We start from the raw sequence: 15,923 nt of genomic DNA, 5'->3' as shown, positions 1-15,923 counted from the left end.
GGGTTCTAATCCCAGTTCTGTCGCTTGTCTCCTGTGTGATCTTGGGCAAATCGCCTCACTTCTCTGTGCCTCAGTTACCTAATCTGGAAAGACTGTGAGCCCCATGTGGGATAGGGACTGTGTCCAACTTGATAAGCTTATATCTAACTCAGAGCTTAGTACAGTTTCCAGCACATAGTAAGCATTTAATAAACAAAATTAAGGAAAAGACAGAAAAAACTATAAACTTCCCTACAGAGGAATTGATCAACCAAGTTTGCCCACCTAGGGCATGTTCTGTCCACTAGGCCACACTGCTTCTCTATAATAATTGTGGCATTTGCTAAGTACCTACTATGTGCCGGAATCTTTACTAAGCACTGGAGTATATACAAGATAATCATGGGGCTTGAAGTCTGAAGGAGAGGGAGAACAGGTTTTGAATGCTCATTTTGAAGATGAGGGAACTGAGGCAGCGAAAGGTCACACAACAGACTAGTTGTATTAGCCAGAATTAGAACCCAGCTCCTTCTGACTCCCAGGCCTGTCTTCTATCCACTAGGACATGCTACTTCTCTATAACAACTGTGGTATTTGTTAAGTGCTTACTCTGTGTCAGGCATTTTTTAGTTTAGTACATAGTAAGCACTTAAATAGCTCAAGTTTTTTTGTTGGTATTTTTGAGGTACTAAATGCCACGCACTGTACTAAAGGCTGGGGAAAATACAAGATAATCAGACCAACACAGTCCACATCCCACATGGGGTTCACAGTCATAAATCTGGATTAGAACCCAGGTCCTTCTGACTCCCAGGCCCGTGCTCTATCCATTAGGCGATGCTGCATCTCATTATTATTATGCTGTCCAGTGACAAAGGATTCCTGTTCCAAGAACAGAATATAAGACTGTTGGGTTCTCAGATCAAAATCTTCTCAAAAGTGAGTGAAATCAAAAGTAGGGCTCTCACACATACCTCTGAGCTCCTTCCTCTGCTGCTAGGCAGAGAAGACACATATGTGTTCCAGTCCAGTCATGGATTGTAACCTCTCTGCCAAAGCTAAGGTGCTGTGCTCCTGGTAATGATGGAAATAATTATAAAAAATGATAATAATTGTGACGTTTAACAATGTGCAAAGCACTGTGCTAAGCTCAAATAGAAATAGCACGGCTCAGAGGAAACAGCATGGGCTTGGGAGTTAGAGGTCATAGGTTCAAATTCCGTCTCCACCACTTGTCAACTGTGTGACTTTGGACAAGTCACTTAACTTCTCTGTGCCTCAGTTCCCTCATCTGGAAAATGGGGATTGGGGCTCACATACTGTGAGCCCCATGTGGGACAACCTAGGGACTGTCTCTATGTGTTGCCGACTTGTACTTCCCAAGCGCTTAGTACAGTGCTCTGCACATAGTAAGCACTCAATAAATATGACTGAATGAATGATTACCTTGTAAACCCCCAGCGCTTAGAACAGTGCTTGGCACATAGTAAGCACCAAACAAATGCCATCATTATTAAATAGCATGGCATAGTGGATAAAGCACAGACCTGGGAGTCAGAAGGTCATGAGTTCTAATCCCAGCTCTGCCTCTTGTCTGCTGTGTGACCTTGGGCAAGTCACTTCAATTCTCTGGGCCTCAGTTATCTCATCTGTAAAATGGGGATTGAGACTCTGAGCCCCACGTGGGACAGGGACTGTCTCCATCCCGATTTGGTTGTATCCCCTTGTGTGTATATATAAATAAATAAAATTACAGATAAATACATAAGTGTTGTGGGGCAGGGATGGGGGGAAAGCAAAGGGTACAAGTCAAAGCGAAGCAGAAGGGAATGGGAGATGTGGAAAAGTAAGGCTTAGTCTGGGAAGGCCTTTTGGAGGAGATGTGCCTTCAGTAAGGCTTTGAAGTGGGGAAGAGTAATTGTCTGGCGGGTTTGGAGAGAGGGCGTTCCAGGCCAGAGTCAGGATGTGGGCCAGGGGTTGGTGGTGAGACAGGCTAGATTGTGGCATAGTGAGAACAATAGCACCAGAGGAGTGAAAAGTGTGGGCTGGGTTGTAGAAGGAGAGAAACGAGGTGAGATAGGAGTGGGCGAGGTGATGGAGTGCTTTAAAGCCAATGGTGGGGAGCTTTTGTTTATTATGGAAGTGGACAGACGACAACTGGAGATTTTTGAGGAGGGGGGTGACGTCCTGAACGTTTATGTAGAAAGAATATTCAGGCAGTGGAGTGAAGTATGGACTGTAGTGGAGAGAAGCAGGAGGTTGGGAGGTAAGCAAGGAGGCTGATGCAGTAATCTAGGCGGGATAGGATGAGTGACTGGATTAACTGGGTAGCAGTTTGGATGGGGAGGAAAGGGCATCACATCACTCTCCCCATCTTCATCGTGGATAGAGCACGGGTCCGGGAGTCAGAAGGTCATGGATTCTAATCCCAGCTCCACCACTTGTCTGCTATGTGACCTTGGACAAATCACTTGACTTCTCTGGGCCTCAGTTACCTCACCTGTAAAATGGGGATTGAGACTGGGAACCCCAGGTGGGACAGGGACTGTGCCTAAGCCGATTTGCTTGTATCCATCCTGGCTCTTAGTACAGTCCCTGGGACACATTAAGTGCTTAACAAATATCACAATTACTATTATTATGTATTAGTATTAAAATAATATCAGCTCAACTGGCCTTCCTCGACTGAGCCCTTATTTCTTCTCCTCCTCCTCCCGTGTCCCCCTTGCTCTTGAATTTGCACCCTTTATCACCCTACCCTCAGACCCAGAATACTGACATACATATCTATATTTTAGTGTCTGTCCTTCGCTTAGACTGTAAGCTCCTTGTGGGCAGGAAACATGTCCACCAACTCTGTTGGACTTTATTCTCCTGAGCACTAAGTATATTGCTCTGCACACAGTATGCGCTCAATAAATATGTTTGACTGATTGATTTAAGGAGGCTGAGGATCGACAGGGAGGAATTTACCTCGCCTCAGGCCAACACGTTCCTATCCATGAGCGCCAGTCCAACAAACCTGGTCCCCCTTATCTCAGAAATGCTCCCCAAATTATTCCTGTGCCTGAGCAAACCAGCAAGCAAGGTGAACTAGAGTCAGAAATTCTTTGCAGTGTATTTTAAGGACCTGGCACGTGCACGCGCGCACGCGTGCACACACACACACACACACGCACACACAGCAATCTTGGTCATCTCTGCTCTTTCCTCTCCAGATTCTGCTCCTTACCAGCAATCTTGGTTTGTCAGTAACTTCTGGAATGAGTAACTGTTGGAAGTTACTCCAGACAGTGTCATCAAACTCCTCTCCAACGTAATGAACTGAAGATATGCATGCCAGCATGGGTGCTAAGGGAGTAGCCAGTTTTATTAATGACATTAATTGTGGTATGTGCAAAGTACTTAATATATGTGAAGCGCTAGGATAGAAAAATGAAATCAGATCAGACACAGTCCCAGTACCACATGGGGCTCACAGTCTAAAAGGGATGGGGGACGGATACTGAATCCCCAGTTTACAGATGAGGAAACTGAAACACAGAGAAATGAAGTGACATGCCCAAGGCAAGGTGTGGAGCCAGGATTAGAACCCAGGTCTCTTGACTACCAGGCCTGTGCTCTTTCCCTGTCCCCCTACTGACTTTCCCATCACTGTAGATGGCACTACTATCTCCTTGTTTTACAAGCCCATAACCTTGGTGTTATCCTTGACTCATCTCTCTCATTGAACCCACATATTCAATCTGTCACCAAATTCAGTCAGTTCAACCTTCACAACATCACTTTCCTCACCATCCAAACTGTGACCACATTAATCCAATCACTTAACCTATCCGGCCTTAATTGTTGCATCAGTCTCCTTGCTGACCTCCCTACCTCCTGTCTCTCCCAACTCCACACCTTACTACATTCTGCTGCTTGGATCATTATTCTACAAAAGCATTCAGTCCACATTTCCCCACTCCTCAAGAACCTCCAGTAGTTGCTTATCTACCTCCGCAACCAACAGAAAACCCTTACCATCAGCTTCAAAGCAATCACCTTGTGCCCTTCTACCTTACCTCGCTGCTCTCCTACTACAACCCAGTCCACACACTTCACTCCTCTAGTACTAACCTTCTCACTGTGCCTCTGTCTCACCTGTCTGGGCACCAAACCCTGGCCCATGTCCTGTCTCTGTCCTGGAATGCCCGCCCTCTTCATATCCAACAGAAAACCACTCTTCCCATCCTCTAAGCCTCTTTGAAAAACCATCTCCTCCAAGAGGCCTTTCCCAACTAAGCTCTCATTTCCTTTTCTCCCACTCCTTATTTTGTTAGCTTTGCACTTGGGTTTGCACCCTTTATTCACCCCTCTTTCAGCTCCATGGCACTTATGTACATATCTGCAATTTATTAATTCATTTTAATGTCTGTCTCTCTGCTAGACTGTAAGCTTGCTGTGGACAGGGACTGCATCTACCAACTCTGTTTTACTGTACACTCAATCAATCAATCGTATTTATTGAGCGCTTACTGTGTGCAGAGCACTGTACTAAGCGCTTGGGAAGTACAAGTTGGCAACATATAGAGACAGTCCCTACCCAACAGTGGGCTCACAGTCTAGAAGCACTCCCAAGTGCTTAGTACAGTGCACTGTGCAAGGTAAGCGCTCAATAAATATGATTGATTGATACCAACTCTGTCATTTTGTACTCTCCCAAGCACCTTAGTACAGTGGGCTGCACACAATAAGAGCTCAAAAAAATATGATTGACGATACCAACTTAGTCATATTGTAATCTCCCAAGAGCTTAACGCAGTGCAATGTATGCAGTAAGTGCTCAATAAAACGACTGATTGACTTCTGGGGTTTTGAATGGGTCTCAAAAGGACACATCACACCCTAGCACCCAGTGGGTGCTCAACTTGATGCTCAGCATGTTGACTTTCTGACATTTTCACTGACTCACTGGGCCACAGTGACTCACCTCAGAATCTCTGGCCTGCTGGTTGCGAACAACGATGAGGTTGTACAGAATCCTGTCGTCGTCTGCCTCTGTATGGGACGTGTCGTGGGGGACGCTCCATAAATTCTTCTCATCGTCCCTCACTAGAGTGGCTCCAAAGCTAGTATAAGGGTTGGTCTCTCTGGAATTGGGTAAGGGGAGAGAGAAGAAGTCAGCCCCGTATGTCTAGAGAATGGCCAGACCCAGCACCGTCCTAAATGTTTATTCTGTACTGAGGAAATACTGAATTTGGTAACAAAGTGCACATTTGGCTCTGAACAACAGAGAACACACACCGTCGACCCCTTCTTCACTCAATCACTTAAAGCAGTCAATCACCTTGCTCCCTCCTACCTTACCTCGCTACTCTCCTACTACAACTCAGCCCACACACTAACTCAGCCCACACACTTAGCTTTTCTAATACCAACCTTCTCACTGTACTTCGATCTCGTCTATCTTGCCAACATCCTGCCTCTGGCCTGGATTGCCCTCCATCCACAAATCCAACAGACAAGTACACCCCCTCTACTTTCAAAGCCTTTTAGAGGCACACCTCCTCTAAGAGGCCTTTCCTAAGCCCTCTTTTTCTTTTCTTCCACTTCCTTCTGCATCTCTCTGGCTTTCTCCCTTTATTCATTCCTCTCTCCCAGCCCCACAGCAGTTATGCACATATCTACATTTTATTTATTTATATTAATGTCTGTCTCCCCCTCTAAACTGTAAGCTCATTGTGGTAGGGAATATTTCTGTTATATTGTATATTGTACTCTCCCAAGTGCTTAATACAGTGCTTTGCACCCAGTAAGCATTCAATAAATATGACTGACAGACTGCTCACATCCTCCCAACTGCTCAGAACTCCCTCCCTCATCACAGCTGACAGACCCCCACTCTCCACATCCATAAAGCCCTACTGAAATCATGTCTTAGCATATCTCCCTCCAGAAGCATTCCCTCACTAACTCTCATTCATTCATTCATTCAATCAGATTTATGGAGTGTTTACTGCCTGCTGAGCACTTTACTAAGTGCTTGGTAGAGTAAAATATAACCATAAACAGACACATTCTTTATCAATCAATGAATCATTCAACAATGGTATTTACTGAGTACTTACTGTGTGCAGACACTGTATTAAGTGCTTGGGAGAGTGGAATACAATAGAATTTGTATACATGTCCCTGTCCACAAAGAACTTACAATCTAGAGGGAGAGACAGACATTAAAATAAATTATGGTGCTTAGTTCAGTGACTGGCACATAGTAAATGCTTAAAACATACTATAATAATAATATATAAGTGCTGTGGGGCTGAGGGTGGTGTGAATGAAGGGAACAAATCAATGTGAAAGAATGACACAGAAGGGAGAGGGAGAAGAGGAAATGAGGACTTGGGAAAGGCCTGTTGGAGGAGATGTGCTTTTAATAAGGCTTTGAAGTAGGGGAGAGTGGTGGTCTCATCTCCCCAGCCTATTTGCCCTCCCTTCTGCATCTCCTACACACTTGGATCTGCACCATCTAAGCAGCTGATATTCACCCTACTCCTACCCTACAGTCTTACAGAAGGCACATCTCCTCCAAGGGCCTTCCCTGATTATGCTCGCCTTTTCTCTTCTCCCACTCCCTTCTGTATCGCCCTGACTTGGTCCCTTTATTCATCTCCCCCGCCCTTCCCAGCCCCACAGCACTTTTGTACACATCTGTAATTTACTTATTTATATTTATGTCTGTCTCCCCCACAATAGTGTAAGGTCCTTAAGGGCAGGTTTTGTGTCTACTAATTCTATTGTACTTTCCCAAGCACTTAGTACAGTGCTCTGCACACAGTAAGTGCTCAATGAATACCATTCATTCATTCTTTCATTCAATCGCATTTATTGAGCGCTTACTGTGTGCAGAGCACTATACTAAGTGCTTGGGAAGTACAAGTTGGCAACATATAGAGACAGTCCCTATCCAACAGTGGGCTCACAGTCTAGAAGGGGGAGACAGAGAACAAAGCAAAACATAGTAACAAAATAAAATAGAATAAATATGTACAAATAAAATAAATAAATAGAGTAATAAATACGTACAAACATACATGCATATATACAGGTGCTGTGGGGAGGGGAAGGAGCTAAGGCGGGGGGGAGGGGGAGAGGAAGGAAGGGGCTCAGTCTGGGAAGGCCTCCTGGGAAGGCCTCAATAATAATCAATACCATTGATTGGTTGACTGATGGGGTCAAGTCAGTGGCCTATTTTGTAGGCTTGCACTCTGGCATGTGCTTTTGGAGTCAAAGACTCTAGTTAGTCAATGACATTTATTGAGTGCTTACTGTGTGCAGAACACTGTACTAAGCACTTGGGAGAGTAGACTATAACAGATACATTCCCTGCCCACAGTGAGCTTACAGTCTAGAGGGGAAGAAAGAAGTAAATTACAGATGTGTACATAAGTGTTGTGGGGTTGGAAAGGGAGATGAATAAAGGAAGCAAGTTAGGGTGATGCAGAAGCGGGTAAAGGAAAAGAGGGCTTAGTCTGGGAAGCCCTCTTGGAGTAGATGAGATATGCCTTCAATAGGCTTTGAAGCAGAGGCGAGTAATTTCCTTTCAGATATGAAGACAGGGCATTCCAAGCCAGAGGCAGGACATGGGCAAGAGGTTGGCGATGAAACAGATGAGATTGAGGTACAGTGAGGTTAGCATTACAGGAGCGAAATGTTTGGGCTGGGTTGTAGTAGGAGAGTAACAAGGTGACATAGGAGGGGCAAGGTGGTGGAGTGCTTTAAAGGCGATGGTAAGGAGCTTCTGTTTTATGCAGAGGTGGATGGGCAACCAATGGAGGTATTTGAGGAGTGAGGAAATATGGCCTGAACATTTTTGTAGAAAAATGGTCTGGGCAGCAGAGTGAAGTATGGATTGGAGTGGGGAGAGACAAGAGGCAGTGAAGTCAGAAAGGAGGTTGATGCAGTAATCAAGGTGGGATAGGACACGTGCTTCAATTAATGTGGTAGCAGTTTGGATGGAGAGGAAAGGGTAGATTTTAGCGACGTCATCAAGATCGAACCAACATGAGTTAGTGATGGATTGAATGAGAGAGAGGACTCAAGGATAATATCAAGGTTAGTGGCTTGTGAGGCAGGAGGGATGGTGGTGCCATTTACAGAGTAGGACAGGGTTTGTGTGGGAAGATAAGGAGCTCTGTTTTAGATATGCTAAGTTTGAGGTGACAGGAGGACATCCAAGTAGAGATGTCTTGAAGGCAGGAGAAAATGTGAGACTACAGAGAGGGAGAGAGATCAGGGCTGGAGATATAGATTTGGGCATCATCCACATAGAGGTGGTAGTTGAAGCCATGGGAGCGAATGAGTTCTCCAAAGGAGTGGGTGTAGATGGAGAATAGTGGCAGGATGAAGACTCTACCTCTGGTGCTCTCCATGTTTCACTCATTAACTTTTGACACTGCAAGCAAAGACCTGTGTTTCCTCCTAACAAAGGTCAGGGAACTGTTGCTTTCCAAGGCTGAGTCTGGTTGAGAGACTGGAATGTCGAGGAGAGAAGAGATCAGTGATGTAGAGAAGAGGGTTGAGACAGCGATAGCCAACAGGGAGGAAGGAGAAAAGATTCCAGTGATTCTCTGATGGGAACAGAGGCAGAGGATAATAATAATAATAATAATAATAATAATAAAATAATAATATATGTTAAGTGCTTAGTATGTGCCAAGCACTGTTCTAAGTGCTGGGGTAGATACAAGGTAATCAGGTTGTCCCACGAGGGGCTCTGAGTTTTAATCCCCATTTTACAGATGAGGTAACTGAGGCACAGAGAAGTTAAGTGATTTGCCCAAAGTCACACAGCTGACAATTGGTGGAGCCGAGATTTGACCCCATATTGATACCATGCTGAACACTGTACTAAGCACTTGAGAAAATACTACAGGGCCCTGTCCACAAGGAACTTACAATCTAGTGGAGGAGACAGACAATAAAATAAATTGCAGATAGGGGAAGGAACAGAGTATAAGGATAGGTACCTCAGGGCACTGGCAGTAAGGTGAATGCCAAAGCGCAGAAGGCATGAACACAAGGCACCTGCAAATATTCGGATATCCACTTCCCCAGGGTGGCGTCATTTTAAACCCCCAGGACGTGGCCATACAAATACGCTGCAAACTGCTGAGGGCAGGATATGTAGTCGACAACAGCCGCAAAACAGACAAACACAGCGCAGATGACAGAAACATGATATGAACAAGAGACACACATTAGCCCAAAGGGGACACACACACACACACACACACACACACACACACACACACACACACACACGAGACAGTTACATACACAGCCAGGACAAAAGCACATGACACACAGATTCATTCATTCATTCACTCGCATTTATTGAGTGCTGTGGCAGAGCCGGGATTAGAACCCCAGACCACGTCCTCTGATTCCAAATAATAATAATAATAATGATGGCTTTTATTAGGTGCTTACTATGTGCAAAGCACTGTTCTAAGCACTGGGGAGGTTACAGGGTGATCAGGTTGTCCCACAGGGGCTCAGAGTTTTAATCCCCGTTTTACAGATGAGGTAACTGAGGCACAGAGAAGTTAAGTGACTTGCCCAAAGTCACACAGCTGACAATTGGTGGAGCTGGGATTTGAACCCATGACCTCTGACTCCAAAGCCTGTGCTCTTTCCACTAAACCACGCTGCTTCTCAATCATAATCTAATCATAATTGTGATATTTGTTAAGCGCTTATTATTTGTCAAACAATGTACTAAACTCTGGGGTAGATACAAGATAATCAGGTCCCACTTGGAGGCTCACAATGTAAGTAAAAAAGAGAACAGGTATGGAACCCCATTTCACAGATGAGGGAACTGAAGCACAGAGAAGTGAAGTGACTTGACAAAATACACACAGCATGTAAATTGCAGAGGTGGGATTAGAACCCATATCCTCTTTGGGTTCCAGGCCTGTCCTCTTTCCACTAGCACAGATGCTTTAAAATGCTTTGCTCTAGCCAAGGTGCTATCCGTCCCTTGTGTAGAACAATGAACAAGGTACTAGAAACTGTTTTCTTCCTCCATTACTAGCATAATGAGGTCACCAATCCACATCATTCCAACAGGGTTAAAACCCCAAATGATGTGTCCTTTGACTCTTCTCAACATAAAATGCATTTTATATATGAAATATATACATGTACAAGAAACAGCATGGTCTAGTGGATAGAGTATGAGCCTGGGAGTCAGAAGGACATGGGTTCTAATCCTGCCTCCAGCACTTGCCTGCTGTGTGACCTTGGGCAAATCATTTCACTTCTCTGTGCCTCAGTTACCTCATCTCTAAAATGGGAATTAAGACTATGGAGCCCCACTTGGGACAGGGACTGTGTCCAACTAAGTTAGCTTGTACCTACCCCAGCGCTTAGTCCAGTACCTGGCACACAGTAAGCACTTAACAAGACAGTAAGCTCGGTTGTGGGCAGGGAATGTGTCTGTTAGATTGTACTCTCCCAAGCACTTAGTACAGTGCACACAGTAAGCGCTCAATATACATGCTTTATTATTATTATTATTATTGTTTACAGATAAACATATAGGAATATATGTAATGTGCTCCTCTAAAATGTGGGTGCATTGTGAACCATTGTACTGTGTGATACATTTTCCCACAGTTTGAAAAGTTGTTAGTTTCCATTCCAGAAATAACCCTGACTTGCTCACCAAGCCCTTCCAGTCAATCAGTCACTCAATCAGTGAATAGCTTTAAGTCAGTACTCACCGGGCTACTCCCCTCATCCTTTCCCCTCCACTCTTCCGAAGCACTTTCTTGATTCCTGTCCTCAGGACAGTCTCTGGGAGAACACAAACCTAGGCTGATGGAGCTCAATTGAGGAATGCCCCTTGGAAGAGGTGAATTTTCAGGAGGGATTTGAAGATGAGGAGAGCTGTGATCTGGTTGATTGGAAGGGAGGGGGAATTCCAGGCAGGAGGAAGGGTGCACGAGCAAAGGGGATGGAAATTAGAGAGCTGGGAATTAGGCAAGGTGAGAGGGTTAACCTGGGAGGAACAAAGAGTGCGAGGTGGAGTGTGGTGCGAGAGGAGAGCTGAGAAGTAAGAGGGAGAATGCAGATGAAGTGTCTTAAAGAGTATAAATGAGCAGAATTTGCTGCTAGATGGGGAGAGGAACCATCAACACTTGCAGAGATGTGTGCTGAACAATGATGTCAGAAAAACAATCCTGTATTTGAAAATGAAACTCCTCTGCAGTGAGATTAGATGAGTGAGGTGAATTTTAAAGTCAGTCCCGTAGTACAGATTGAATTATATAACAATATGATCTTTAAAAGGACCAAATTTCCCTTACTTCATGGATTTCCCTGCATTCCAGTAGTCTCCATTAGCAGGGAGCCAAAACAGGATGCCAACTGGAACAGTCTCCATGCTTGTTGCTGAAGTACAGAAAGTGGCTGCTGAAGCCGGGATCCTACTTCAACACTGACCTTTCTCTCACCTGCCAGCGACTTGGGAAAGAATTTGAACAATGGCATAGTGGATGAAATAGGGGCCTGGGTGTCAGAAGGTCATGGGTTCCTATCCTGGCTCTGCCACTTGTCTGCTGTGTGACCCTGGGAAAGTCACTTCACTTCTCTAGCCCTCAGTTCCTTCACCTGCAAAATGGGGATTGAGACTGTGAGCAGCATAGAAACATGTAATCAATCAATGGAATTTATTGAGCGCTTACTGTGCAAAAGCAGAGTACTGCACTAAGTGCTTGGGTGAGTACAATACAACAGGGTTGATACACTCACTGCCTGCCCACAATGAGGAGCAACATCAGAGGACATGGATTCTAATCCCGGCTCTTCCACTTGTCTGCGGTGTGACCTCAGGCAAGCCACTTAACTTCTCTGCGCCTCAGTTACCTCATCTGTAAAATGAGGATTAAGACTGTGGGCCCCACGAGGGACAACCTCATTACCTTGTATCTACCTCAGCACTTAGAACAGTGCTTGGCACATAGTAAGCGCTTAACAAATATCATCATCATCAACGAGTTTATAGTATAGAGGTGGAAGAGTGCAAGGGACTCAGGGAGCTGAAGGGAGTTTGGGAAGGTCATGCCTAATGATCGTAATTTTGGCAACAGAGTAGTTTGTGGGATTGCTGGGGTTAAGGGAGGGTGGTAGAAGGAGCACTGTTTTTAAAGGAAGAGTTAAAGGTCTGGAATCATTGGTGCCAATGGGTATGGAAGTCGACAAAGAAGCGCTTAGTACAGCACTTAGTATAGTGCTTGGCACATAGTAATTGCCTAACAAATGCTATTATTATTATTATTATTGTCATTATCATCATCATCATCATTATTAAAACAGTCCCTTCTGGTCCACAGCAGGGCAGTCTGATCCCTAAATCTCATCTTTGCTGAATAAAGGAAACAGATTCACCTCAGCTGAGCACAGGGGTTCCTATGTTTCCACACCAAGAGCACACCACCGTATGCCTATGTTCTGTCTCTGTGGAGACATCAACCTGAGGAGTTGCTGAGGAGTAGAAAGGGCAGAGTTCTAACAAATGAGGATGGGCCTGAAGAGACAGAATTCAACCCAGTGATGAAGTAGTAAGGACCCTGAGTAGAAAGGGCAGAGTTCTCACAAACAAGAATGGATCTGAAGAGACAGAATTCAACCCGGTGTCTGGATTTCCTCCAACTGTGCAATACAGCATGAGTCCAGGAGTAGAAGTGCACTCTGGAAGTGATCTAGACCTGGTGTGGCTCAGACAAGATCAAAGGTGGGACAGGCCTGGACTGGAATCAGTGGAAGAGAAATCATATCCTAGGGGCGTAGAACAATTCTCTGCACAAAGGAGATGCTGGAGAAATAGGCTTTGATAATGATGTTGAATAGTTAGTATTACCAGACTTGAGAAATGGCCTTCTGCCTTTTATGTACAATTTACCCATGCAAGTCATAAAGAAAAGCAACATGGGCCTAGTTCATTCATTCAATCATATTTATTTACTGAGTACTTTCTGTGTGCAGAGCACTGTACTAAGCACTTGGGAGAATAGAATACAACAATCAACAGACACACTCCCTGCCCACAGCAAACTTACAGTACGGGCCTCAGTGTCTGAAGGACCTGGGTGCTAATCCCCATTCTGCCATTTGTCTTCTGTGTAACCTTGGGCAAGTCACTTTACTTCTCTGGGTCTCAGTTCCTTCATGTGAGGGGACTGAGAAGTGGGACAGGGACTGTGTCCAACCCGATTTGATTGTATCCACTCAAGCACTTAGTACAGTGGTTGGCACATAGTAATTGCCTAACAAATGCCATTATTATTATTATTGTCATTAACATCATCATCATTATTGTTAGAACAGTCTCTTCTGGTCCGCAGCAGTACAGTCTGATCCCTAAATCTCATCTTTGCTGAATAAAGGAAGCAGATTCACCTCAGCTGAGCACAGGGGTTCCTACGTTTCCACACCAAGAGCACACCACCGTATGCCTATGTGCTGTCTCTGTGGAGACATCAACCTGTCACAACAGTCCCCTCTGCATTCAGAACCGTGGACAGGAGGCCATCGTCTCTGTTCTGGCTGAGGCACGAGAGCAGCAAGAACGGGTTGGTCAGAAAGACACTGGCACATGGTAGCCAGAGTCTGTCAAGGAGTAGCTCTCGAAAAGAACAATCGTCTAGCCCAACCCCTCCGAACTCTGCCAATACTCTCCGCAGGTGTTCGAAGCAGACTGAGCCACTCACAGATTTCCTCATCATGACCAGGCACTGAGTGGATTGAAGTGTAAACACCCAACACCTTCTTCTACTTTTACAAGAAACACTAGGTCCTCAACAAATCTGTCAAACCAATGCCTTCCCTCCCTCTATCTTCCTTCCAGGGACTGTGGTTTGCACAATCTCTAGTGGAGCTGAGGGGTGGGAGAGGAGAAAGAAAGAGACCAGGACAGATGGAGAAGCATTGTGGTCTAGTGGAAATATCACAGGCCTGGAAATCAGAGGACCTGTGTTCTAATCCTGGCTCTGCCACATAACAATAACAATTATGGTATTTAAGTGCTTGCTATGTGCTAGGCACTGTACTAAGCACTGGGGTGGATGCGAGCAAATTGGGTCGGATACAGACTCTGTCACATGAGACTCAGAATCTCAATCCCCATTTTGCAGATGTGGTAACTGAGGCACAGAGAAGGGGAAGTGGCTTGATCAAGATTACACAGCAGATGACTGTATTGCCATGTTCTATTTTCCCAAGTACTTAGTACAATGCTCTGCACACAGTGAGCGCTCAATAAATACGATTGAGTGAATGAATGAATGAATGAATGAAGTGGCAGAGCCACGATTAGAACCCATGACCTTCTGACTCCCAGGCCTGTGCACTATCTATTATGCCATGCTGCTTCTCCATCTGTCCTGGTCTCTTTCTTTCTCCTCTGCTGTGTGACCTTGGGCAACTCACTTACCTTCCCTGTGCCTCAGTCACCTCATCTGTAAAATGGGGATTAACGCTGTGAGCCCCCTGTGGGACACGGACTGTACTCTTCCAAGTGCTCAGTGAAGTGCTCTGCTGACAGTAAACGCTCAGTAAATATGACTGAATGAAGGACTGTGTCCAAAATGATGACCTTCTATCTGAGCCAATGCTTGTACAGTGCCTGGAACATAAGTGCTTAACAAAAACCATATAAAAAAAGATTTCTGGAAATAGGGAAAGGAGAAAAGGGGAAAAGGAGAAAATCATTGGAACAATGATTACATGATTTCCTACCAGGAGGAAAAGGCAAGTGAAATAGCACGATCCTCATCTCAGAGGCACTAGGGCTATGAGCTTCCTCAATCGGGGGATTCACAGCCCACCCATCCACCCCAGGTTGCTTTGCCTCTGCCATAGGCTCCAGCCTAGGCCAGACACCCAGACCTCCACACCCATCCCCTGAGCACCACCCCTTCTTCGAGGTTGTGGACAGGGAGAGTCAGTCAGTTAGTCAATCATATTTATAGAGCGCTTACTGTGTGCAGAGCACTGTACTAAGCATTTGGGAGAGTCTAGTACAACAGACACATTCCCTGCCCACAGAAAGTTTACAGTTTGAGTGGGGGGAGGCAGACATTAATATAAATAAATAAATTACAGATATGTACATAAGTGCTGTGAGGCTGGGAAGGGGGATGAATAAAGGGAACAAGTCAGGGTGACGCTGAAGGGAATGGAAGATGAGGAAAGGAGGATTTAGTCAGAGAAGGCCCCGAGGAAAGATCCCTTCAATAAGGCTTTGAAGTGGGACAGACAGAGTCACCATCTGTCAGATATGAGGAAGGAGGGTATTCCAGACCAGAGGCAGGATGTGGGCAAGAGGCCAGATGGATGAGATCAAGGTACAGTGAGAAGGGTAGCATTAGAAGAGTGAAGTATGCAGACTGGGTAGGAGGAGAGCAGTGAGGTGAAGTAGGAGGGGACAAGGTGGTTGACTGCTTTAAAGCCCATGGTGAGGAGTTTGTGTTTGATGTGGCAGTGAATAGGCCATCACTGGAGCTTCTTGAAGTTGAAAATACAGCCTGAAAGTTTTTGCAGAAAAATGATCTGGGCAGCACAATGAAGTATGGACTGGAGTGGGGACAGACAGGAGGCTGGGAAGTCAGTAAAGAGGCTGATACAGTAATCAAGGGGGGATAGGATGAGTGAGTGGATTAACTAATTTGTAGCAGTGTGGATGGAGAAGAAGGGGTGGATTTTAGTGACGGGTAAAGGCCATACTGGCAGGATTTAGGATGGGTACAGTGTGGCCTTGAAGAATGTGGGTCTGGGAGTCAGAGGACCTGGGTTCTAATCCTGGCTCCGTCGCTGGTCTTCTAGACTGTGAGACCGTTGTTGGGTAGGGACCGTCTCTTTATGTTGCCAATTTGTACTTCCCAAGCACTTAGTAC

The 15,923-nt window shown here is 45.3% G+C and overlaps 1 protein-coding gene across 1 annotated transcript in view; it reads right to left on the bottom strand.

Moving 5' to 3' along the window:
- The window catches only part of MREG (melanoregulin), a 58,302-nt gene that overhangs the window by 28,608 nt on the left and 13,771 nt on the right, over window positions 1-15,923 (bottom strand). Inside the window, exon 2 of the mRNA XM_038749126.1 lies at window positions 4,952-5,111. Coding sequence (XP_038605054.1) covers window positions 4,952-5,111 — 160 coding nt within the window. The remainder of the gene's footprint in view (window positions 1-4,951; window positions 5,112-15,923) is intronic.

Source organism: Tachyglossus aculeatus, chromosome 7 (assembly GCF_015852505.1).
Source record: "Tachyglossus aculeatus isolate mTacAcu1 chromosome 7, mTacAcu1.pri, whole genome shotgun sequence".
NCBI lineage: Eukaryota > Metazoa > Chordata > Mammalia > Monotremata > Tachyglossidae > Tachyglossus > Tachyglossus aculeatus.
This window is presented reverse-complemented; position numbering and strand designations above follow the sequence as displayed.